Source organism: Thamnophis sirtalis, unplaced genomic scaffold (genome assembly GCF_051295495.1).
Source record: "Thamnophis sirtalis isolate CommonGarterSnake01/CBP01778 unplaced genomic scaffold, rThaSir2_p1.2 scaffold_5, whole genome shotgun sequence".
Taxonomy (NCBI): Eukaryota; Metazoa; Chordata; class Lepidosauria; order Squamata; family Natricidae; genus Thamnophis; species Thamnophis sirtalis.
Window position 1 is genome coordinate 68186576 of NW_028261385.1, and position 25005 is coordinate 68211580.

Sequence of the window (25005 nt, forward strand, 5' to 3'; positions counted from 1 at the left end):
AGACATCTAAAGTAAACTCTGCCTCGTTGAATGATCAATTGTTGCAGATTTGTGCCTGTATTGGGATGGTGGTATATTTAAACACTCGAGATTCGATGGGATTTCAATGTATTTCCTGTTATGACAAATATATTAAAATCAGTTTTATGAAAGACATTTCAGCTGAATTATAAGGCCCAAATGAGAACATAACCACCAGTGAACATGAAATGTGTTTTTGTCTCAGCAAAATGCTAAAATTGCAATTGCATAAGTTTTACTTCAGAATATTGATAAACATTTTTCAATCAGTCAAAATAGAGCTGGAGGGAACCTTGGAGGTCTTCTAGCCCAACCCCCTGCTCAAGAAGGAGTCCCTATGCAAGATGAGGATAACTTACTAAAACAAATCAGAAATCAAAGTTCAATGCATATAAAGAGACTATATAATGCATTAATAGAAATGGATTCGGAAACAGAATTAGTTAAAGACTGTATGATAAAGTGGGCCCAAAATTTTGAAGAACCAATAATGTTGGATACATGGGAAAAGATCTGGGTAAGAAATGTAAGGTTTACATAAGCCCTAAATTTGAGAGAAAACTTTTATAAGATGTTTTATAGATGGCATTTAGATCCTAAAAAACTGGCCTCTATGTATCTGAATTTACAACCTAAATGCTGGAGATGTGATTGTGCTGATGCTACTTACTTTCATATATGGTGGACTTGTAAAAAGGTTAAAGCATTTTGGATAAAAATATGGTGGATTATGCAAGATGTTCTTAAAAAAGAATAAAGTTTACCCCTCAGTTATTTGTGTTAGGTATAATTACTGATTGTAATCAGATTAACCTGATTTTGCATTTAATAACTGCAGCTAGACTGCTGGTGGCACAATACTGGAAGAAGGAAGACTTGCCTACTATTCAAGAATGGACATTGAAAGTAACAAACCTACCTGAGATGGCTAAAATATCAGCATATCTCAAGGACCATTCAAACGAGAGATATAAACTGGAGTGGAGAAGATGGATTGACTATACTCAAAATAAATATGGGACTAAGAAATTCCAGATAGTTTATGACTGAAGAAACAAGGAATGATATAATCTGTTTAGAACTAACCTAGCAAGGAGGAGTTAAAGCTCAAATGAAATATGATATTAACATTTTTTAAAGTTTATTTTAGAATGCTTTTGTTAAAGATTTATACCCTGTATTGGTTCTGGGAAGTTGGGGGGGGGGTGAAGGGGAGGTTGGGGGAGGGGGGGAAGTAAATATTTGTAAAAGTTTTCTTTCCCCAAAATTCTCAATTAAAAAACAAAGGAGTCCCTATACCAATGTTGGCAAGCCTTTTTGGAACCAAGTGCTGAAATGAGAGTGCACGGGAGGGGGGATTTAGTGCCAGAAACCAGAAGGGCAGCTCCCCTTGCGCATGCACATGTCAGGAATCTGAGCTTCTGATTTCCGGTGTGCGCATGTGCGCTGGTCACCTGGTCTTCTGGTTTCGGGTGTGGGTAGGAAAACCAGCTGGCTGGCGCACATGTGTGTGCCAGAACCCAGAAGAACAACGGGTGATGGCTGGCGTGCCCAGAGAGTTGGCTCTGCGTGCCACCTCTGGTACGTGTGCCATAGGTTTGCCATCACAGCCCTATACCATTTCCAGCTAGTGGCTGTCCAGGCTTTTCTTTAAAATCTCCAGTGATGAAGAACCTACAACTTCTGAAGACAAGCTTCAGAAGTGATGACCTTTGGGGAAAAACCAGTCCTTGTGTCTAGTTGTTCTGGTGTGCAGTGCCCTATAGCGTCTTTTTGAGGGTAGAAGTTGAAACAATTTATGTCCAGGATGTGCGGGGTCTGTAGATATTTTCACAGCCCTCTTTTTGACTCATGCAGTATCGTCCTCAGTGGAAGGCAAGTTATAGACATTGTTTTTTCTGCAGTTCAAATTATCCATTGAAGTCTGTGTCTGTCTAGTTATAGAGGTACAGTTGGCAGACTCAATAATTCCTCTGTAGAACTGAATCAGCAGCCCAGCCAGTACATTCCACCAGTGAAACATATTGTTTAGTGAATTCAAAGACAGAAGCTTTCTGCAGGCCAAATCACTTTGGTTTTAAAAAAAAAAAAAACGTTGAGAGGCTATTAAGGAGAGGTTAAAAAAGAGAAAATGAAGAGAAGCCATAGTGTTGTATTGGTGAAGTGAAAGAGGAGAAGCAAAAGATAAATAATAATCTAAACTTTTAAAACATATACAGTATACCTAAAAATAACCAGTGCATGCAGAGAGAACTTGCTAGAAATAATTAGCTTCATTACTCAATTTGAAAATCTCCTCAGTAATTTGCAAACCATACTGGAGATACAGGGATTTTCAGATCATTCTGAAGCATTTGAATTTTTCAATCCCTCAATATTTTCATTTGTGGTATTGAGAGACCTCTAGTGGTGGCATGGGGAAAATATTTGGGTTTTAAAAAAAATGTAGTGTGCTCCTTTTAAAGTTATAATGTACAATATCTAAGTAGATTATTTAGTAACACTTTAAGAGAATATTATTATGCTACATATGTCAATTGTAAATTTACCTGAAGAGGGGATTTTCTGTTGTGACTTTTTGAAGAATTTTCTTTCCAAAGTATAGGTATGTAGGTGTATTAGAAAGATTTTCAATAACATTCTTTCAGATTCCTGTGGATTCAATCCCTGCCTCTGACTTTGTTTATGACTTAAAAGCATTTAATCATATGTATGTTATTGTTTATATAAAAACTGAAATTTTGTGACTGTGCTTCAGGCCGTCTCATTACTTACACGTGCTATATTTGTTATTTTTTGGGTAGGCCTATACAGTATGTGCGTCAGTTGATATTAGCATGAGGGAATAAAATCTCCCTTCCCTTTAAAAATTTGCCACCATGTTGCTTAATTATCCCTTTCCTTTCTTGCAGGTACAGGAGAAAGTGGGAAAAGTACATTTATCAAGCAGATGAAGATAATTCATGGATCAGGCTTTTCAGAAGAAGAGAGGAAAAGCTACACAAAACTGGTTTATCATAACATATATTCTGCTATCCAAGCTATGGTGAGCGCTATGGATGCTTTACAAATACCATACTCATCTGAACAAAGCAAGGTATATTATTGCCCATAAAATGAAATCACTTCTGCTGTTTATTATATAAATCAGATTAAGTAAAAATGTTCTGGTATAAATCCATTCAGTCATTCTGGGTAAGGAATGATTATTTCATGTGCAGGTATTGAGTAGCTGGAAATACATAGTGATTCTATGGATTCTAACCAAGAATTTCAACCTTATGCTAAAACATGCATTATTTCACAGTGTGATGGGTTTATGTGCATATGCAAAGGAGGCTGCATTAAGGTCACCAGATCTGGATTGCAAAAATCTGGACCATCATTTGAAGATAGCAGCTTATTGCTGTAGGTGACACAGTCAGCCAGATTCTTAGACTAGATTGCTAAGCATGTTATCCCCTTATTGAGTCCTTCCCAAGGATGTGGAGTAGGCAGCTGTTTTGATGGTGTCATCACAGGGTGTAAGCTGTTCCAAGCAAATATATATTTTATATTCATTGCACACAAGAATTTATTTTGCCACAGTGGTTCTATTTCTAGCTACAGGTCTGTGTGTATTGTGATTTTCTCCCATTTTTTTCTCTTCTAATCTGTTGTTTTTGGGTATTGCAATGTCTACTCTCCAGACCTTTGTCTTTCTTATCAACAATGGTTAAGTCTGGGGTGTTATGTGGCAGGTGCTTGTCTGTTTTAATTCTAAAGTCCCAGAGCACTTTAGCATCTTCATTTTCTATTACATTGTCTATTTTGTGGTCCCACTAGTTTTGGCTTGCAAGCACATATCTTGCAGATATTCCAATGCATCATTCTTTGCCATGCTGTTGTTTATAGTCAGTCTGTGCAAACTTCTTGCAACAGCTAGCTAGGTGGTCCGTCGTTTCTTCAGCTTCTTTGCAGAGGCGGCATTTGCTGTCTGTTACTGCCTTCTCAATTTTGATGTTGTCTGTAATTGTTATTAAGGTTTGGTCTTGCGCAGGCAGAATTAGTCTCTTTGTCTCTTTATTCCAGTTTCCTGCTTTTAGCTATTGCCAGGTTTTATTATTATCTGTTTTGCCTGGTAGTTTTGTATATACTAGCCATGTAAGGCTTTTGATCTCTCCAATACTGAGTAAGCCTTCATAATGTAGTCGCTTAATTCCATCTTCGTCCCTGTACTTCAGATATTCTTCCAATGTCCTTGTTTATTCTTCAATTCTCTAGTGTGCATAAAACAGTCCATGTCCACTCGTTTTCCTTGGTAAGTAGAGTCTATCATTGTATGGATAAAGGGTATGATTTATAGTCATCATGTTTCTAGGTCTTTCTAGCCAGACCATTTTAATTTTGCTTGAGCTTAATCCACTATTCCACCTGTATACCTAATGACGGGAATTGCCAGGGTTTTAATTGCCATGATATTATTTCTGCCACTGTGTTTGGACTTTAAGATCTCCTTCATTCCGATGGTTCATTTTAGACTTCTTCTTGACTTCAGTGTGCTTTTTGTTGTCAACCTAAAGGATATCCAAGTATGTGTAACCATTGTCTTCATCCAGACACTTGATATTATTTCCATAAGGTATCTTGATTCCTTCAGTTTTACTCTATTGATCTTTTGTCCCTCTGCTGTTTGACTAGTTTCCTTTGTGCCCAAGTGGAGCACAAAGCTTCTTTCCAAGTAGATGTTGTAGGGCTGCATCAGCTGTCACACCAGTTAGCAATTTGAAAGTTGTTAATAAGCAGGTAATTGCAGTGGTGAAATACATTTTTTTTCTACTGGTTCTGTGGGCGTGGCTTGGTGGACATGACAGGGAAAGGATACTGCAAAATCCTGATTCCCACCCCACTCCTGGGGAAAGAATATTGCAAAATCTCCATTCCCACCCCACTCTGGGGCCAGCCAGAGTGGTATTTGCCGGTTCTCTGAACAACTCAAAATTACTGCTACCGGTTCTCCAGAACCTGCCAGAACCTGCTGAATTTCACCCCTGCATAATCGGTCTGTAGTTAGCTGGTGCCGTCCTTTTGTTGGATCTTTCATTATCAGGTAGGTTTTGCCAGATGTTGACCAGTCTTTAATTCCACTTCCTTGGACTATGTTGTTAAACTGCTTGGGAACCACTTGGTCGGGTAGCAATGGGAAAATTTCTTGGAAAAGAAATTCAGAAACCTTGACAATAGCAAGGTGAATTGATTTGATTATAGGAGCAATGGATGCACCACTGGGAGACTTGAAGTGGCAGCCTGGGGACAGATGGTTCTGAAGAATTTCTATGTGGCTATTAACACTTGTCACCAATTTGATAGTCAATCAGTTGGATATCATTTCACCAGGATTATCTCTCAATAATTTCTTCTTAAAGTATTCAAAGCTCATGTTTGTTTTATAGTGATAGTATCTAGTCATACAGTCTTCTGCTGGTTTTTTTTTACCACTTTGATTTTGCATCAAACAGGTTCCTCCAATGATTTTTGTCTTCTCATTATGTGTCCCAAATATTTAAGCTTCAAATGCATCATTAGCATTTCCACTGAACTGTCTGGTTTGATTCAATGTTTGTCTTTCTCTCTGTCCACATCCAAGGCACTTTCTACATTTTTCCCCCACAATTCAAAGGCATTTGTTTTTATTTCCTCAACTTTTCTGATGGTCCAGCTTTCACAACTATCTGTTATAACCAGGAAAGCCATAGTCATGGCACTATACATCTTTGCTTTAGGTGTGCTGGCAATATTTTGTCTAGGCCCATCACAGAAGACATAGTTACAGCTTTTGCGTTTTCACAATTTGTACACCACAAATTTGTCTCTTCTGCATTGAATTTGGGAAGGAAAATTAAGCAAAGAATTGCATGCTATCCACCTGCTGCTTCCAACATGAAACATGAAATTTCAGCAGGAGGCAAAATACCAAAGCCAAACTGCAGGTGGTCCTTGCTTAATGGTGGTAATTGGGACCAGAATTTTTGTTGCTAAGTGATGCATTCATCAAGCATGATGCCACATGACTGCAGTGCTTAGCAACAGCATTCCCAGCAGTTGCCATTGCCATTGGTAAGCAAGGATGGCAGGTTAAGCAAGGATCACACGTCACTACAACTTTCTACTTCCTGCTGGCTTCCAATAAGCAAAGTCAATGGGGAATCCAGCAGGAAGTGGCAAGTCCTGATCACAAGAAGTCTTAGGTTTGGTGGCTTGCAAACAGGCCAGTGGGCAGGTGAATGCTGTGGAGTGCATGTGGGCATAGGCCATGGGTGCTGCCGTGTGGCATGAGTGCAGACAGGCAGGCGTGCTACGGCATGTTGCAAATGAACCTAGATGTATGAGTATTTGCACACTACAACCTGGCTCTCCTCAAGAGATAAAACAGCAGGATTGTGAGCAACTGACTGGAGTGACTTGCAACCTCTGGCCAGCTTCCCCACTGACTTTGCTTATGGGAAGTTGGCAGGGAAGATCACAAATGACAATCATGTGATTGCAAGGGTGCGGCAAGAGCCACAGTTTGAAGGACTGGTTGTCAGTGTCCTTCATTTGAAGAGTTGCTGAACAAGTGGCTGTAACCCAAGGGCTACCTGTATGGTATACAGCTAGTCCTCCACTTATGACCACAATTGAATCCAGAATTAATGTTACCAAGTGAGAAATTTGTTAAGTGAGTTTTGTCCCATTTTATGACTTTTCCTGCCACCTTGGTTAAGTGAATCACTGCAGTTGTTAAATTAGTATCACGGTTGTTAAATGAATGTGGTTTCCCCACTGACTTTGCTTGTCAAAAGGTTACAAAAGGGGATCAGATGACCCCTGGACACTGCAAATCACGTGACCATGGGGATGCTACCACAGTCATAAGTGTGAAAAATGTCACTTTTTTCAGTGCCATTGTAACTTTGAACAGTCACTAAATGAACTGTTGTAAGTCGAGGACTACCTATATATGAATCTCTACAGAATCTAGCTAGAGCATCTAGCCTATTTGATCACCCTTTCCCATCCTTTTATGGCTCACTCTGCAAGATAGTGTAATGTAAATATATACCTGACTAAAACAAAGAGACCTATGACTTGGTAATGTAAAGTGCTGTTAGGCAAAATTAATTAGGCATAGATTGCTGTCGAGAAAGTTAAATTGATTCATTTTATTTATTTATTTATGTCCTTTATAAATAAAGGATATAAACAAATATTTCTTTTAATTTTTTAAAATTTTTAATTCTTCCAGCTCTTACCTGTCTATTCATACAGATAGTTAGTGTAGTCATGTGTAATAATACAGTTGGAGGGAAACTGTTTTTTACAAGCTGTCAAAAAGGCAAATTTCATGCTTGGGGTAATTAGAAAAGAGATTGGAAATAAAATGCCAACAGGATAATGCCCTGTGTTATGTCATCTGGAATACCTCGTACAATACTGGCTGTTGCATTTGAAATAGAGCTGGAAAGGAGCAGAAGAGACCAATCAAATATTTACCTTAAGAGAAAGAATATCTGGTACATCTCAGACTAGAAAAAGACAACTGAGAGAGAATATTATCAAAGTGTGTACAATCATGGATAGATGTAGGGGAAGGGTGAGAGAACCTGAGGGTGGAGTTAAAAGAGGTATCAACCTAGAATCTCTGTGAAGCTACAAGTGAGCTAAGTCCAATTCCCCCCCCCTTCGAATTCCATTGACCCTTATCTAACTCCTACCAGATGCTGATCTTAATTGAGAAGATTTCTGTACATAGGAACGAGTAGCAATAAATCAGTTTAACTTGACATTCACATGTGGACATGAACTTTCATACCTGCCAATGGCTTGGAAGAAGAAAAGGAGAAGTTCTGTCTCTTTTGAAACGCTAGAGTCAAGAATCACATAGAAGGAGATTTGGATGAGACAGAATAAAGCACTTTTTTATGCATAATCAACCATGGAATTTGTAGCCGTAAGACACTTTTGCATGGCTTTACAGAGAATTGATTAGTCATGAAGTTTCATCGTTATCTCTGAGTTGGATACAATATGCCTCCAAATATACCCATTGAAGATGAATAATCACAGGAGTCCATCATTTCTCACTTGTTGCACTTCGGAAGTGTCTGATTGGTCATTGTGAAAAGCAGTGTTCTTTACATCACCTGACAGCATTCCAGGGCATGGAGAATACAAGTCTCATATGAGACTCAGGTTGGCTGAATGACTAAGGTATTAGGTTAGAAGCTGGGAGAGCCTAATTCAAGTCATCACTTAAACATGGAAGCAGTGGTGAAATTCAATTTCTTTTACTACCAGTCCTGTGGGCATGGCTTGGTGAGCGTGGCAGGGGAAGGATAAGGCAAAACCTCCATTCCCACCCCACTCTGGGGCCAGCCAGAGGTGGCATTTGCCAGTTCTCTGAACTACTGAAAATTTCCGTTACCGGTTCTCCGAACTACTCAAAATCTTTGCTAGCGGTTCTCTAGAACCTGTCAAAACCTGCTGGATTTCACCCCTGCATGGAAGTCAGTTTGGTGACCTTGGATCAGTCCCAAGTTGGGTCACCACAACTCAGCATCAGTCATCTGCAACACACTGGCTGAAAAACAAAATCTATTGTCACAACAAGTGTTAAGGCACTTCCCTGTAAAACTAGGTGGGTACAGTGAAAAGAAAGCAGCCCGGGCAAATGAGTGAGACAAACAATAAAACAACAGTTATGGATTCATTATTTGGCTTTTCAAGAAATCTAGAACCTGGTTTGGAGGGATGACAGCTTTTGTTCATTCTTTTTACTACGTTTGGATTTTCAATTGGGTTTTAATTGCATTGCTTTTGTTTTATATTAGTTTCCTGTAGATTGCATTCTGACAAAAAAGTGAACTGTTGTTCTCATATTTTTATTTTAGATATTTCTTATATTTAGATATTCTCTAATATTTATTTCTAAGTTATCTCTGAAACAAAAAAAGAATCCTTTTCACCCGCCTCTCACCTTAAATAACCTATCAGAATATTTTTCCTTCAAAGTTCTCTATTATTTGTTTGAATTCACTACTCTTTTTGTGCTGCAGGGATGGAGAATTTGTAGCCCACATGTTGATATCAAATAAAAAATAAATTAACAATGGCTCATGGCTTTAAAAAGAGCAAATATGATTATACTTCCACACCAGTAGAAATATAGTTTCCACTATAATATGCATTGTAAATACATTAAAAAGAAGAATTTTTGACAATGTATAAAAGAAGGAGTGTCAAACTTGATTTCATTGAGGGCCACATCAGGGTTGTGTTTGATCTAAGGGCCTGAGTGGGCATGGCCACATCCACCCACTCGGAGGACTGAGTAGGTGGGTGTGGCCAGAGTGGGCATGGCTAGCTCAATGTCCAGCAGCCCTCTGCCAGCAAAAATGGAGCCTGTGAGGGCCGTGTGCGGCCCTCCCGGGCTCCGTTTTTGCTGGCAGAGGGCTGCAGGAGGCCATTACAACCAGAAACAGAGCCCGGGAGGGCCGCATATGGCCCTCGCAAGCTCTGTTTTCACTGGCAGAGTAACTGCAGGCCAGTCCTTCACTGATAAATCCTAGAAACAATTACTGAGGAAACTGAATTTATTTAGTTTTGGAAAAAAAGAGATCCAAGATATCATCTTTCACGTACAGTACTTGGTAATGATAATGGTAAGAGTGAATGTACAGTAGAAATAATTTTCTGTGGAGATTTTGGGCTTTAAGGAGAAGCAGAACAGCTATTTAATTTCTATTTCTGAACTGCAGAGGGAATCGGCTTGCTTGGTTATCTATAGTACGCCTGACATGATCGAATCCCTTCCTGTGGCCAAATCCTCCAGTGATTCTCATAACTTCGTTTTCTAGGCTGCTATCATTGCATTTAAGGAAGAGTCTAGAATAGTCCAGTCTAGAGAGGAAAATGTGGTAAGAAATGGCATTGAACGAGATCTTCAATTTCCTTGCTGTTTTTAGTTTGCTTTCCAAAAATACCTTATCTATACAGATAATGTTTGATTTATCATCAGTCACTTAGCAACCAAGATTATGATAGACCCCCTCCTCCAAAAAGCAACTTGCAACTCGGTTTTGAAGTTATGGCCACTACAATACTCCATGGTCATTCGCCATTATGACCCACCCACTCCCTGTCACCAATTGCACACTTAAACTGCAGGCACACCCACCTATTCCTCCTATTTCCTCCCATCCTGCCCTGCCTGGTCCCTTCGGGTCTTAGGTATTTGTGTCTGACCTCATCCCCCCCTGGTCACTGCAGGCCTTGGACTGATTTTCCATCCCACCAGGGCCCAGACCCTCCTCCCAGGGGTGGGTTGCTACTGGCATTACTGCTGGTTCGGCGTCTGCATTTATCCTTTTGAATGAAAATAAGAATGAAATCAATATTTACATTTGTTTGGCATTTCAAGACCTTGTTTGTAAACTTCTACTTTGGACTGAGTGTCTGCATAGTAGTCTCAGAGTCTTGATGCTCTCAAACATAATGAAAGCTAATATTAAAAAGCATTTACACCAGGTGTTAGATCAGGTGAATGGATGGGACAGACTCAGGCTTCAGTGACAAACAACAGCTCTTTATGAGATAACTATTTACAAATCCAGCACCGGCCCGTTTGACAGCTAGCCCTTTTATAGGGAGCTGTCAAATGGCTCGTCCAATCAGCTTTCAGTATTTTCCCGCTGGATCGGAGGACCTTGGTGGAACCTACCATTTGACTGTCAGTATGTAACACCAGGCATTGTTGGGCTACTATATTCCTAGCAATAATTTCTAATCCACTTCGGAGAAGTCTCTTAAGCAGAAACTCCTTTTATGTAACCTTGGTCAAGCTCAACCTAGAAATTTGATCACCCAACAATTATTCTGAACTGAGTTGCAGTTTAATTCCAATTGCCCAGTTTTTATAGGGTAGTAAAAACTCTTAATCCAAGAGGCATGGCTCCCTACAATTTGCCCTCTGGCCTATTCCAACGATTGTTGGGTTTTTCCAGATCCCACTGTACTGCCCTTCCTTCAGCACCATTATGGGATAGATACATGAGTTTCCTCCGGGCTCATTGCTTGTGCTCTTGTGTTGATCAATAACACACACCTTTATATTGCAGGAGTTATAGAACATTGCACCAAAGTCTTATTTCTCCCCAAATAGCAACAATCCCAGGCATTCAGACAGTTTCTATGTCTATTTTCTAGTTGCTGGTAAATGTTTATTTATACAATGTTGTTGTAAAGTTTTGTTATTTAGCATCCAAGGTTTCACAGTAGGATTTAAGATGGATTATTGTCTATGCTATTTCTGCTTATCTATTTTGGCTTTCTTTTTCTTTCCGTTTCTGTTTCATTTGCTGGCCAAAAGCAGTTATAAATCACATTGAAATTGACTTGCCTGTGTGTTTGTAGTTTGGGTCCCTCAAGAAAGAGATGTCCATCCGAAGAAAGTAGCTAATGTGTACAAAGAAAAGGAAGGAAGATCGATTCAATTAAGACCTGAACTTATATAAACTCTTGGAAAGTATTGATTTACACATAAATTAGATATGGAATTTTCTCTCCATTAAAGCCTATCTTCTTTGTTGTGAAATATAAATTGATACTATTGTCCTCAAATATTATAGATGCCAGGTTGAGGTATAGAAGTTTTAATAATATAAATTCATGGCGGTTTTTTTTTTAGTTCCTATTATTTACTTACATTCAGGTACTTGGGCATCCTCCTGATATATTAGATCAGTATTATTAATCCCATATTTAGGAGTTGTGGTGTGAAATTAATTAAAATAATAGAAACCACTACAGTACTTCACCATCTTCTCCACATCACCCAAATAAAATTAGAATTATAAGCATTTTTAAGGGATTCCCTGAGATTGTTTTTTAAAGCTAAAAGAAAAGAATGTCCCAATTTTAAACCATCACTCTAGAGAAGAAAGGAATGTTCATTTCTTCATATACCACTTTTTGTCATTTGAATTTCTCCCCAAGAACGGCTATTTCATTTGCTCTGCCATTAACGTAATTCTATGCTGCATTATTTCTTCTGGCCTTGGTTAAAACCACGGTGGCATGTTAGATTAAGCAGGTGATCTTGATTATGTGATTTAGGATTAAATATTCAACTGGAAATTAATGTAAATCCCTTTGTTAATTAAGTAAGGGAAATATGCTAAATTCTGAGATGACTGGCAGCTGGTTATGTAAACATCTACAAAAATCAATGAATGGCCATCACAGAATTTGTGCTATGTAAGTCAGTTAATGTTGCCTTATAAATTGTGATTCTAAATGAAGCACAGGAGTGTAATTTTAGTATATTTAATCTTTAAAATCCTAATAAAATGTACGGGGCATGGGTTCCAGAATGAGACACGCTATCTAAGCATTATGGTGGGTAGGTAAATTGGTCTCTTCTGCTAAACAAAATAATTAAGACTTTACAGTAATACGCAATAGATTTTTTTAAAAAAATCTTAACTTAAGTTTTATGTACAGTCTTGTGATCATCCAAATTAGCTAGAGAGGGTTTCATTTCCTGATTTGTTACAGCTACTGAATATTTTTCCCCTGAGAGGACATGAATTGGTTTCATAAATCTGGATGATGCGGTAGGATCAAAGATGAAAGATTGTTATTTATTCAAGGTGAAAGATACAACTCTGGACATGTTCCATTCTTATTTTATCTATGTATTTTCATGTCCTATCTCTTACTGGAACAACTAATAAATTATAATCTGTTATAACTGCTGATAAGTAGCGGAGCCAGGAGGAAGTGATGGAGAAAGAAGAGGAGATGAGGATTCAGTGAGAAAAGGAATCACAAATATGCCAGGGATGGGTTCCAGCAGAGATTACTGCTGGTTCGCTCAGGGATGCACTGTGCACGCATGCACAGTACAACTAAAATTGCTCTGTGCATGCTCAGAAGCAAAAAAACAAGATGGCAGCCACCAGGAAAACTAGTTTTGGGGGGTGGCAGTCCTGGGTCGCTGCCAGTTCCAGTGGTAGGAACCCACCACTGAAGTCTGCCCACTGTTGGGTGACCAACATTATATTATTTTACAATTCATTCAGTTTTCCTGAATTTATTTTTGGTGTTTTGTACAGGAGTTCAAAATGGCATGCATTCCATTTCATCCTCCACTTTTCCCCTACATAAAAAACCCTGTGATGTATTTCCATGCAGGATGTAGAGAATTTGGCAGTCATTATAGCCTAGTGTTTCCTACCGGAGCTCACTAATTTGGCTTAATTATTCTCCATTGTGGAATTATTATTCCACATGGAATTATTTCCTGTGGGGAAAAATACAGATATTTTGAACAAGCAAAGAGGTCCAGTATAGGTCTAAAGCACTGACTTTGGAATTATTCTATCAAAAATTGGAAGGGTTACAGATGTTTGTTTTCTCAGGTTTGCTTATGGGAAAATTTAGACCCTACATGCATGCTGGATAGACACATATGCACACTCTTCCCTTTCTAATTTCCACCTCATACATTTCCTGTTCATATGTTGCCTTCTGTTCTTTAAACCTCATGGGACTCTCATTTTTGGAGGATTTTATCAATTGTATCACACCCTGTTTTCCAAATAAATTACAATTACCTTGGTCCTCTGCATATTATTTTTCAGATCTGTCGTCGTCGTCCCCCCCCCCCCCAATTGAACTGTACTTATTTTACAATTTGCTGCAAGTCATTCTGGCCATGAAAAGAACATTGTCTGCATGCAAAAGTAGATGCAAATTCCTATCTCCACCCAACACCCTTGTAACAGCACAATAATAATTCATTAAGTGTTTATCCATAGAAAAAGGTTACTTCCCTCTCCTATCGGCAGACCTATTTCAAATTCCACTTCAGGCTTCACTTTGGCTTCCAAAGAAGTTCCTTCTTTCATTTTATGATTTAATTACCTTATCCCTCCCCTCCCCCACCCACCATTTACCTTCCGTCCTTGTTTCCTCTGTTCTGCTGTTTACGTACTCTGGACATTCAGATTCTGAGAAGCCAAGTACCATAATTTCCTTGCTTCTTCTGGCAAACCTCCATCACAAATTGTACAACTTTCTTCAATCTCCCAGCTTTACTGCAATACTCTGGGATGTTTAAATTACTGCACTGAAATATAGATATTCCTTGATTTACAACCATTATTTAACAAGTGTTTGAAGTTACAACAGCCATTTTTGACACTTACAACCGATGCAGCAACAATGATCATGTGATCAAAATTTAGATGCGTGACTGGGCTCACATGATCTCTCTTGTGATTTTTCTGAAAAGCGAAGTCAATGGGAAAGCCAGATTCACTTACAAACCATATTACTAACTTAAGAACTTCAGTGAGTCACTTAACAATTGTGGCAAGAAAGGTCGTAAGATGGTATAAAATTCACTTAACAACTGTTTTGTTTAGTAACAGAGATTTTTGGCTCATTTGTGTAAGTCAAGGACTAGCAATAGCAATAGCGCTTAGATTTAAATACCACTTCACAGGGTTCTGCAGACATCTCCAAGTGGTTTACAGAGTCAGCATATTGCTCCCAAATATCTGGGCCCCCATTTTACTGACTTTGGAAGGATGAAAGGCTGAGTCAACCTTGAGCCGGTGAGACTTAAACTGTGGGCAGCTGGCAGTCAAGAGAAGTAGTCTCCAGTACTGCATTCTAACCACTGCGCCCCCATGGCCACCACAACTACTTGTACTGCAGAATATGAAAGAGAGAACATGGCAGCATCAATGTTTTAGGTATAGGAAGATGAAGGGAGAAGGCTAGAGGTGCAATAGAGAAGGGGTTGAATATTGAAGTCAGTCAATAGGGTGAATATAGAGTAAAACCCATGGCGTCATCTATGATGGCTACTTCATTTTGGAAACAATACAAAGTGCTAACATTTATAACATAATAAAAAGGAGACTGAAATAAAATAATTTTTAATTCTTTTCTAACTTAATTCAAGCCAGTTGATAAGGGGCTGGTATAGGTGAAACTGCATATATGGAACCGTAACGCAAGAAAGGCAAGATATTCCTAATTTATGTAGAAGTAGCTGGGTTAGAAGAAATAATTAGGTCAGGCAGACAGCAGCATTTGGCTCTTCATGAAAGCAATCTGATTTCTTTTTCCAGGTGTCTACCGAGTGTGAAAAAAAAGGAAATGTTGCTGATTTATAAGCTTTATTGAGCTTAGAAAGCTTTTATAACCTTCGTTCCTTAAAGTAGTTGCATTTATTTTTCCGGCTTGCACCAAGATAGTGTGCTTTAATGAGCAGCAAAGCTGCACTGGACTTTCATGAGGCCCAGTGCACTTTTTCGGAATGGTTTTTGGAATAAGCACCAATAAGTGCATGCTTGAAGAATCACGCTGTTCCTTTGAAAACGGTTTTGAATTTCTAGTAACCCAAAATGCCACAAACAGACTATTCCCTGAGGTTACATTTAGGTCTCATTTGCTGCCTTGGTACCCAGTTCTTTCCTGGGCACCCTTCATAGGCCTTGAAATGACAGATTTTGCCAGGGGGGGTTTGCAGGATTAGCCAGGATTGGGTATTGTGATGTCCAATTGGCCTCGAGACAGAGTTAATTTGAAGCCACGCCTCTGGGCTCCTTGCTTCTGGTTCCCAGTTTCAACTCTGTCTGGCCAAAGAAAGACAGGTTGCTTTTGGTTCCTGATTCTTCCGAAAACAATCCAGTGCCATCCTGCAAATTCCTTCTCCCTGCCTTCTTCTCCTTGCCTCCATCTGATACATGGAAGCCTCCCCTTAGTGTGGCTCACTCCTGGCTGCCGGTAAAGGATTTAAAAGTTGCTTCTTGGGGCTTTAGAGGCAGGACGCCGTTACGGCGGCCATTTGAGGGCCTCAATTCCTGCGGGCCGCATGGGCTGGGACAGAGGCTACTATGAAGCCTCATTTTCATCCCTGCCTTCCTGGGTGGCCATCCTTTTTACAGCGGTGGCAGCAGCAAGACCCTGCAGGCCTAGATCAATGCCAGGAAGCCCAGAGCCATGTGGCTTGCAAAAGGGGCAGGAAAGGTCTACCAGAGGCTGATTTTGTCGCGTGGAGGCTGTGAGTGATTGGGGAAAGCTGTTTTTTGGTCAGCTGAACCTGGTGGAGCCCTGACCTGGTGCCATGGCAGATGCAGAGGAGAGGCCGGATTCCCCCCCATGGTCTCCTGGGGAGAGGACCTCTAGTGGGGCCTCTGTGAGACTGCGAAAAACTGCAGCAGCTGGAAAATCCTCCAAGGCCTTGCAGAAGGATGAGGAAAGGAGACACAGGGCCCTGGAAAAGCAGGTGTTCAGGGCTGATTTCTCCCTTGAGGTCTAGATCGCCCATTAGATCCAGGTCTAGGTCTCTTCACAGGGGGGATTCCCCAGTGTATCTCAGGGACATTTCAACTCCCCCCCACTGTTTAAGGTGGAACAGGCCCCCTATCTAAGGGATCCTTTTCAGTGCAGGAGGGCCAGGGGAGATAGTCCCATCAGGCCATCATTGGCTGTGCACAAGAGGAGGAGGAGGATTCCTTCGTTAGAGACATGGAGCAGCTTCCAGCAAGCATTTAGAGGTTTATCTCCTCTGCAATTTCACATGGAATTTCTGCTGGGTTACAGAAGGGGTCTGTGTGACCCGCGATGGTGGCAAAGGTCCCTGGGGGGTGCCATTGCTCAGGCCAGGCCAAGGCCTTCCCCCTTGGAGGTGCGCCGGCCTATTTCTCCTTCTCTGGCTAGCAAGAGTTCCATGGCGGGGGATCAGGTTCAGAGAGAGGTAGATATGTCTGATGATGAGGATCCTTCAAAACCTGAGGCACCAGCATTCTCTGGTCTGTTTCCTCCTGATTTGTTCAAATCACTGTTGCGCAAGGCCTGGGCCACAGCACAACTGGGTGAGATGGAGGGCGCCAAGTCAGGTGTCAAGGAGGGTGGTCTAGAGAAAAAGCTGGAGGATCGAGTTTACTCAGAGCCTTCTCCACCGAAGGAAGACATCCCTGCCCCTAAGTTGTTCCTAGAGGTAGCTAAAAATCAGTGGGAAAAGCCAGGAACATTTCCCAACCCCAGCAGCAGTGATGGGAGGTTCTTTATCATGGAACCTGGTTTCTCTGAAGCGTTGCATGTGCCACAGTGGACCCTCCAGTGGTAGCATTGGCGGCCACGTCAACAGTGGTGTCCGGTGATGTGGCTGATTACTTGAAGGCCGAGGACAAGAAGGCGGAGCTGACCCTTCGTAAAACATTCCAGTCTTCCGCATGGGCCATCAAAGCAGCTGCCTCTGCATCGTTCTTCAGCTGCACGGCTATCCTTTGGCTACAACAGATGCAGGAAAGGATTCCACCTGAGGAGGTGCATATTCATCAAGATCTCAACAATCTGGTTGCTGTTGCTCAATTCTCTGTGGACGCCACTCTGCATGCCATGAAGTATGCCTCATGGGCAATGGCGGCCTCGGTGACCTCCCGATGTCTCCTGTGGCTGAGAGGGTGGCAAGCGGAGAACAAGGCAAGTGGCACCTGGCATGATCACCTTATTCCGGGGGATCCCTTTTCGGTACCCCATTGGACTCAATCCTCATTGAGGACAAGAATAAAAAGAAGGTCATGCCTATGCCCGCAAAGAAGTCAGAGCAAAAATCTGCACCTTACTTTCGGAAGCAGTCCTATCATCACTCAGATCAGGAGGCGCAGCACAGCAGGTATTTCCCGAGATCAGATAGGCAGTCAGATAGGCACTACACCAGGGATAGGCCTAGGTTCCAACCCCAGGGGAAGAGGCCTTTTTGGGGGGAGGTGGTCATCCCTACCACCGGGGCAGATAAGTCAATAGAGAACCCACCCTTAGGCGGCAGACTGCTTCTATTTGCTGACGCCTGGGCTGAGATTACCACTGACACCTGGGTTCTGAATACCATCAGATTTGGCCTGCGCCTAGAGTTTCTCTCCATTCCACCGAACCACTTTTGGACGTTTTCAGTCACCAAGAGTAAAGGTAAACGTTCTCTCATGAGGCAGGTGATCTGACACCTCCTAGAGATTAGGGCGGTGGAACCAATTCCACCAGACCAAATGGGGTCAGGTTTCTATTCCAATCTCTTTGTTGTTCCGAAGAATTCGGGAGGATGGAGGGCGATTCTGGATCTTAAACTGCTAAATTTTCACTTAATCTATAGAGGATTCAAGATGGCATCGCTTAAATCCATCTTGGCGGGGGTCAGGCAAATGACTTCATGGCCTCCATCGACCTGACGGAGGCTTACCTCCATATCCCCATCTTCCCTGGCCATCGTAAGTATCGTAAGTAAGTTTTGTTCCTGTAGTAGTGCTTCCCTTGCTGGGGAAATTCATTTCTTGCATATACATGGTGCCTTGGGCTCATCTACACACGAGGCCGCTCCAGTGGTGTCTCCTGCCGCATCAGAGGTCAAACTCCAGCAATTCCGAGGAAAAGGTTCCAGTGACACCACAGGTGCAGCTGTCATTGATGTGGTGGCTCTCCCCAGTGCTACACGAGAGCTGCGAGTTCAGGGAGCCAGAGCACCTCATCCTGACAACAGATGCCAGCTTGTACGGGTGGGGAGCTCTCTTGGGGTCCCAGATGGTGCAGGGGCATTGGACCTGGTTGGACCTTCAACACAATATAAATTGGCTGGAACTGCAAGCGATTCACTTGGCATTGCGGCACTTCAAGGACCATGTTTGAGATCGAGACGTCTTGGTGCTGACCAACAACGTGGTGGTGAAGGCCTCCGTCAACTGACAGGGCTGCCCACACTCCAGGGCTCTTCGAACTGAGACTATGGCCCTCAGCACCTGGGCAGAAAGGCATCTTCAATCACTCAGGGCGGAGCATATCACAGGAGTGAACAACCATCAAGCTGACAGGCTCAGTCGGGCCACGGTCAACCATGGGGAGTGGAGCCTTTCTCCAAAACTGTTCCAGGCCATCTGCTCCAGGTTCGGCCATCAGGTGGATCGGTTCTTCTCTCAGTTCCCAGCTCGGGGGATGGAGGGAGTCGACGCGCTTCGGATTCCGTGGCCAGAGGGCTTGCTCTATGCCTTCCCTCCTCTTCCCCTTCTCCCTGGGATAGTTTGGAAAGTGATATCAGAGAAAGCGGAGCTCATCTTAGTGGCCGTGCCACATGTGGTTTGCCTGTCAGTGGAGGATCCTGGGGAGGGATGTGGACCTCAGACAGGGGAACCTGGTGCATCCCGAGTCACAGTGGCTGCAGATAGTTGTGTGGAGATTGAGCGGGAGCGCCTAAGGGCTGCCCAGCTTCCACTTTCCAGGTCTCGTTAATTAAGAGGTTTTTGAAGGGTGCAGGGAATCTCCGTCCACCAGTAGTCCACATGTTTCTGACACGAAGCCTCACTACGGTTCTCCAAGCAATGACAGGAGCACCACTCGAACCTCTGAGGATGGTTGTCCTGAAGTTCATAATCCTTAAGGTAGTGTTCCTTGTGGCGGTCACCTCAGCCCATTGCATCTCCAAACTGGGGGCGTTGTCCTCCAGGTCGGATCTTTGTACATTCCACAATAATCGGGTCGTCCTGCAACTGGATCCGACTTTTGTTCTCAAGGTTAACTCCCTTTTCCACAGGTTGCAGGAGATGGTATAACCGGATTTTTGTCCGGAACCATCTCATGATAGGGAGCGCCTTTGGCACCGGCTGGATGTCTCGCGTGCCTTGCGCATTTACCTGAGGTGCATGGAGGACCTCAGGAGGTCTGAGGTGCTCTTTGTTTCCTTTTGTCCGTCTTCCCTGGGGAAGAGGGTGTACTCCTCCACTATAGGGAGGTGGATCAAACTGGCCATCACATTGGCTTATGAGGTTCAGCACCTTCCGGTGCCCCAGGACATCACAGCACACTCCACCAGAAGCGCGGCTACCTCGGCGGCCTGGGCTACACATGTGCCTATCATGGAGGTTTGCAGGGTGGTTACGTGGGCATCCCCGTCTCCCTTTATCAGGCATTACAGGTTAGAAGCATTTGCATCGGCTGATGCGGCATTTGGTCATAGTGTGTTACAACAGGTGATAGCGCATGAGGGGCCCAGGACCAATAGTGCCACTCCTGAGGGACGTTAACTTGGGTATGTCCCAATCCTGGCTAATCCTGCAAAATTCCTCCGGAAAATGACGGTCTTACCTGAACTGTTGTTTTAGGAGCTTTTGCAGGATTAGCCAGGTTCACACCCTAGCGTTGGTCCAGGGATTGGGGGAGTTCAGAGGGTAGGGTGTGTTCCCTTATGACTTGTTTTCAGGTATTTTGCAGTGGTCTTGACTCGTTGAAACTGGAACCAGAAGCAAGGAGCACAGAGGTGTGGCTTCAGTTTTAACTCTGTCTCGATGTCAATTGGACATCACAATACCCAATCCTGGCTAATCCTGCAAAACCTCCTAAACCAACTGTCATTTTCAGCTACTCTTCGAGGACCCCTTTCTCTCTCTGAGGGGCAATTTGAAAGAGAGCTTTTTAAAAAATGGCTGGGACTTTTTAGCAAGGAAGTTTAGGCAGCTTAGTTCTGTTCTTATGGTTGCTGCTGGCAAGCAAACATTTTGTTAATACTGGCAGCGTTTTGACATCTAAACTGATCTGTTTGCTGAAGGAGGTGGTCTATATTTTCCTTTTTCCTACCTTAATTTATGTTCCCTTATGATGTTGCATGTTATCTTGCCCGCTTTATTTTCAGTCCTATTTTATTTTCACTGTTTTGAAATGGAAAGTGGGATAAAAACTTTAAATAAATGGTAGGGGTTTTGTCAACGTCCCTTATCACTTCAGCAAAAGAAAAATTTATTTATTGGGAATTCAGTGTGTGCTGGTTTCAACTGGTGATAGCAGTAAATTAAGCATTTAGATAAGCAGATTTCTAGCAGGCTTGGTATGATTTGAATATACAGGAACATCTTGGTCAAGTGCATTTTTCACTTCACTCCCTCCTCAAATAGCATGGAAATGCTGTAATCAAAGAACCGATTGTGGTGCGTCTCTGCTATTACTGGGTAGCAGGCATAATATCCAGCCCAGCACAGACACAGACAAAATGGCAGTGCTTAGTTACTATGGTGACCACCTTGGGTATGACTTTTCAAATAGAAATAGATTTTATAATAGAATATTTCAGTTTATGTTCCTGGAAGGAAGCAGCAGGTTTTATAAATATAAATAAGCTGCAACCGTGTTAATTAACAATTCACTTTACTGCAAGGTTTTTAATTGTTTGCCTTTTTCTCTATATGTTTTACTATATCAATTAGCTTTATGTTACAAACTTTACCATCTGTTGAATAAAAAGACTGCAGTTATAATACCTGTAGTAATTTTATTGAAAGCAATGGTTGTGCCAGCCTTTTGAGGTTGTGCCAGCCTTTTGAGGTTGACCAGAGCTGGAAACAGACTCCGTAGGAAGACTTGACATATTCTTCATTGAAATTGGTTGCAATGAAAAAATGGCATTGTACAAGACTGGTTGAAATTTACCTCTCCTTACTTTAACTTTTATCAAATAAACTAGTTTTAGAGTCCTTCCTTTTATTTCTGAAAATCTTAATTAAAATATTGTTATACGATTTGATCTCTCTTCAATTCTTCTTTCTTCCATTACAAAGTGTTCTTTGAAGTTTTAACAAGCCTGTTTTGTAAATCCCTGAAAAGAGATATTATAATTGTCTTGGTTAAGCATTTATTTATTCATTCAACTTTTTATAGCCACCCATCTCAACCAAATAATTCTGGACAGTTTACAGTTCTAAGTTCTACAGTTGTATTTCCTTTTTAATTGTTAAAACTTCAGCCAGCTTCTTTTGAATAGTCTGTAAAATGTTTTTATCTGGGTCATTTTCTTGAGCTTTCACTTGTATTTCACTTTAAATGCCTTTTCTGTTTATAATCCACACTTTTTAATCCAATATTTTTGATTCTATTATTTCTGCATCAAGCCAGATTTGTTTCACATCTGTCATTCATTAACATTCGATGATTGGTTATCCATAGAAGCATACATTGTTACTGATATCAGAGTTAATAATTTCTGACCCCATTCTTTAATTTTTAACAGCTGAAGCATTTTATATCATTTTGTAAATTCCAATCCTGATCAAAACTTTTGGTTTACACATTTTTGCCCAGAATCTTTAATCCCTAATAGTGTCCAATTTAAATCATAATCTAATATGTGATACGACTTACAATAGACAAAATAACTTCATTTCACACGAAAAGCTGTTTATTTTATATAGTTAGCTCCAAAATCTTACCATCAACGTTTCAAAATTCCAAAATTTTTAGTAACAGCACTAGTAAAAATACATTACAATCAAAAGACCTAGCATGTTTTTTTTAATTTATGTGAGAAATCTACATCTTTTCATGCCTGTCAGGTTAATTTTATTCACATAGTCCAATGCAAATAAAATGCTTTCATCTGTTGCCCAGCCATTTGTATAAAATTTCCAAAGTGCCTGATTTCTTCATTCCTCAAAGTCACATTCTGACTAATGCTAAAGGAATCAGAGAGACAGCCTAGTGTAAGTGGAAATGCCAAGTACTTTAGCAATGACAAGATTTATTTTTGGTTTAGATTCATTTCTATCATGGAACATTGCTGCCAAAAGTTATGCCAGCATGTATGGCATTAGGCGTCAGATTTTAAGAAGATCATAGTTGCTTGTTTTTCTTTCTTTCTTTTTTTTTATTTTGATTCTTTCTTTCTTGATTTTTTTTGGAAAAAAAATCCAAGAAATAATTTGGGATATTGATTTCTGGGCCAGTAAATTCAAATGCCACTATGTGTTACTGCTTGTTTGCTTGCTTATTTATTTAACATTTTTCCTTTCCACTTGGAGGACACTCATTATATATACACTTAAAAGATGAGCACTGAGAAAGGACAGGGGGGAAACCCAAAGTAATAACAATCTATTATTGTTGTCTATTGTCTATTTTAAGAGCTATACTAGATCTAGATTTAGATTTAGATTTTACTTTATTTGTATGCCGCCCTTTTCCCTGGGGGGACTCAGGGCGGGTCACAATTCAGGGGGAGGGAAGGACAAAACAAGTTATACACATGAAGACAATACATCATTAAAAAGCACAACAGTCATACTATTCGGGTGGGGTTGGAGTCTTTAGCCCCAGGCCTGTCGGGACAGCCAAGTTTTAAGGGCTACGCGGAAGGTCTGAAGGGTGGTGAGGGTACGAATCTCCACGGGGAGTTCGTTCCATAGGGTCGGAGCAGCCACCGAGAAGGCTCTCCTCCGGGTAGTTGCCAGTCGACATTGACCGGCTGATGGAATTCGGAGGAGGCCTAATCTATGGGATCTTATTGGCCTAGTGGAGGTAATTGGCAGTAGGCGGTCTCTCAAGTACCCAGATAGTAAGTACCCTTACTATTTCTAAGTTTCACTGAGAGCTATGTGCTTGCAACAGTTGGTGTACCTGGGTGAATTCTTGTTTTCCTTGTCTTCATATATTTAATTCAGAAGGTTCATTGTTACCTCCAAATTCAAGTTGGAAATTTTGTTCATCACTTTGCACTTTAGGAAAACTTTTAAATGAACAGATAGGTGTTTATTTGGTACATTAGAAATAACAAATAGCAATAGGTAGTTTTTTTTTTTTTAAGGCTGCTTTAATTAGGGTATTTGTGTAGTCAGTATGGAAGATAGTGTCTTCCACTGTGTAATCAGTGGAACAACCTGCCTCCAGAAGTTATGGATGCCCCAACACTGGAAGAGATTGGACAACCATTTGTCTGAAATGGTATAGGGTTTCCTGCCTGAGCAGAGGGTTGGACTAGAAGACCTCAAGGTCTCTTCCAACTCTGTTATTCTGTTGTTTATGTCTTTCTGGTTGTGGGGAGAGCCAGCCATTAAGACTCCTGATTGCATATCTCATTGGAAGCAGTTCAGATACATCAAATAGAGCAAGGCACATGCATCTCCAAACAGCCTCCTTAGATGTTGTTGGTTTCTCTTCCACCTTTCAAAGCTATTGATGCACCATGGAAGCAATAAAAATTTAGCCTTGTCCTCCATAAATCACATGTTTGCCACAGTTATCTCAATCAACCTTATAAGGATTGCTTGTTAAGTAAAGCTTCATTCCAATTGCTGAATTGGACAAATTAAGTGGTGCTCTTGGTTATGCTTTGCTTAGCAGAAGAGCTGATGAACTCCAGTTTAACATTTTCTGTGTTCAAACTGATTTTTCCCAATCTATAACTATGCCTACCGTCACTCCCCATTTCAGGATGACAGCCAGATGATTGAAGAGGTACAAACAGACAAAATAGTAAGCCTGGAAAGAAAACATGCAGAAGCAATTAAGAGGCTATGGGAGGATCCAGGCATCCAAAAGTGCTACCACCGACGGAGAGAATACCAATTGTCAGACTCAGCTAAATAGTAAGTATAATAATCTTGTCAAACTTCACTTTGGCTTTTTAAAAATATTTTTTTAAAAAAATTATGGCTTATTACCGCTTTGTTGTATGGAATGTTAATGAACAGATTTTACGAAGTGTGCGGGTTCAGTTTTTATGATTTTGAACAATTAATAAAACATAGTTGAAACAAATGCACGACAGGGTCATATGGTGCTTCTCTGGTGGGAACTGGAAATTGTTCTCCCCTTCCCTTCTTTCCTTTTTGTGGGGAGGCCTTGGAGGACTGCAGTGGGCTTGTTGACCCAGTGGCATCATTGGAGGCTCAAAGCTGAAGGTTGTAAGTCTCTTTTCAGAGTTTTGAGGGCATTGAGTTTACCCTCAATTTTGATAAGTCTTCCAAAAGCTTGATTTTTTTTTTTACAAGCCTGTTTTGTAAATCCCTGAAAAGAGATATTATAATTGTCTTGGTTAAGCATTTATTTATTCATTCAATTTTTTATAGCCACCTATCTCAACCCAATAATTCTGGACAGTTTACAGTTCTAAGTTCTACAGTTGTATTTCCTTTTTAATTG

At 41.1% G+C, this 25005-nt stretch overlaps 1 protein-coding gene across 2 annotated transcripts in view; it reads left to right on the top strand.

Annotated features, from left to right (window-relative positions):
• The window catches only part of LOC106547971 (guanine nucleotide-binding protein subunit alpha-14), a 50404-nt gene that overhangs the window by 17206 nt on the left and 8193 nt on the right, over nucleotides 1-25005 (top strand). The window contains exons 2-3 of one of the 2 annotated variants that reach the window (XM_087715968.1): nucleotides 2934-3067; nucleotides 24295-24449. In XM_087715968.1, coding sequence (XP_087572094.1) covers nucleotides 2934-3067; nucleotides 24295-24449 — 289 coding nt within the window. Of the gene's footprint in view, nucleotides 1-2933; nucleotides 3119-24294; nucleotides 24450-25005 lie in introns of both variants that reach the window. The other variant, XM_087715966.1, reaches the window with a different exon arrangement.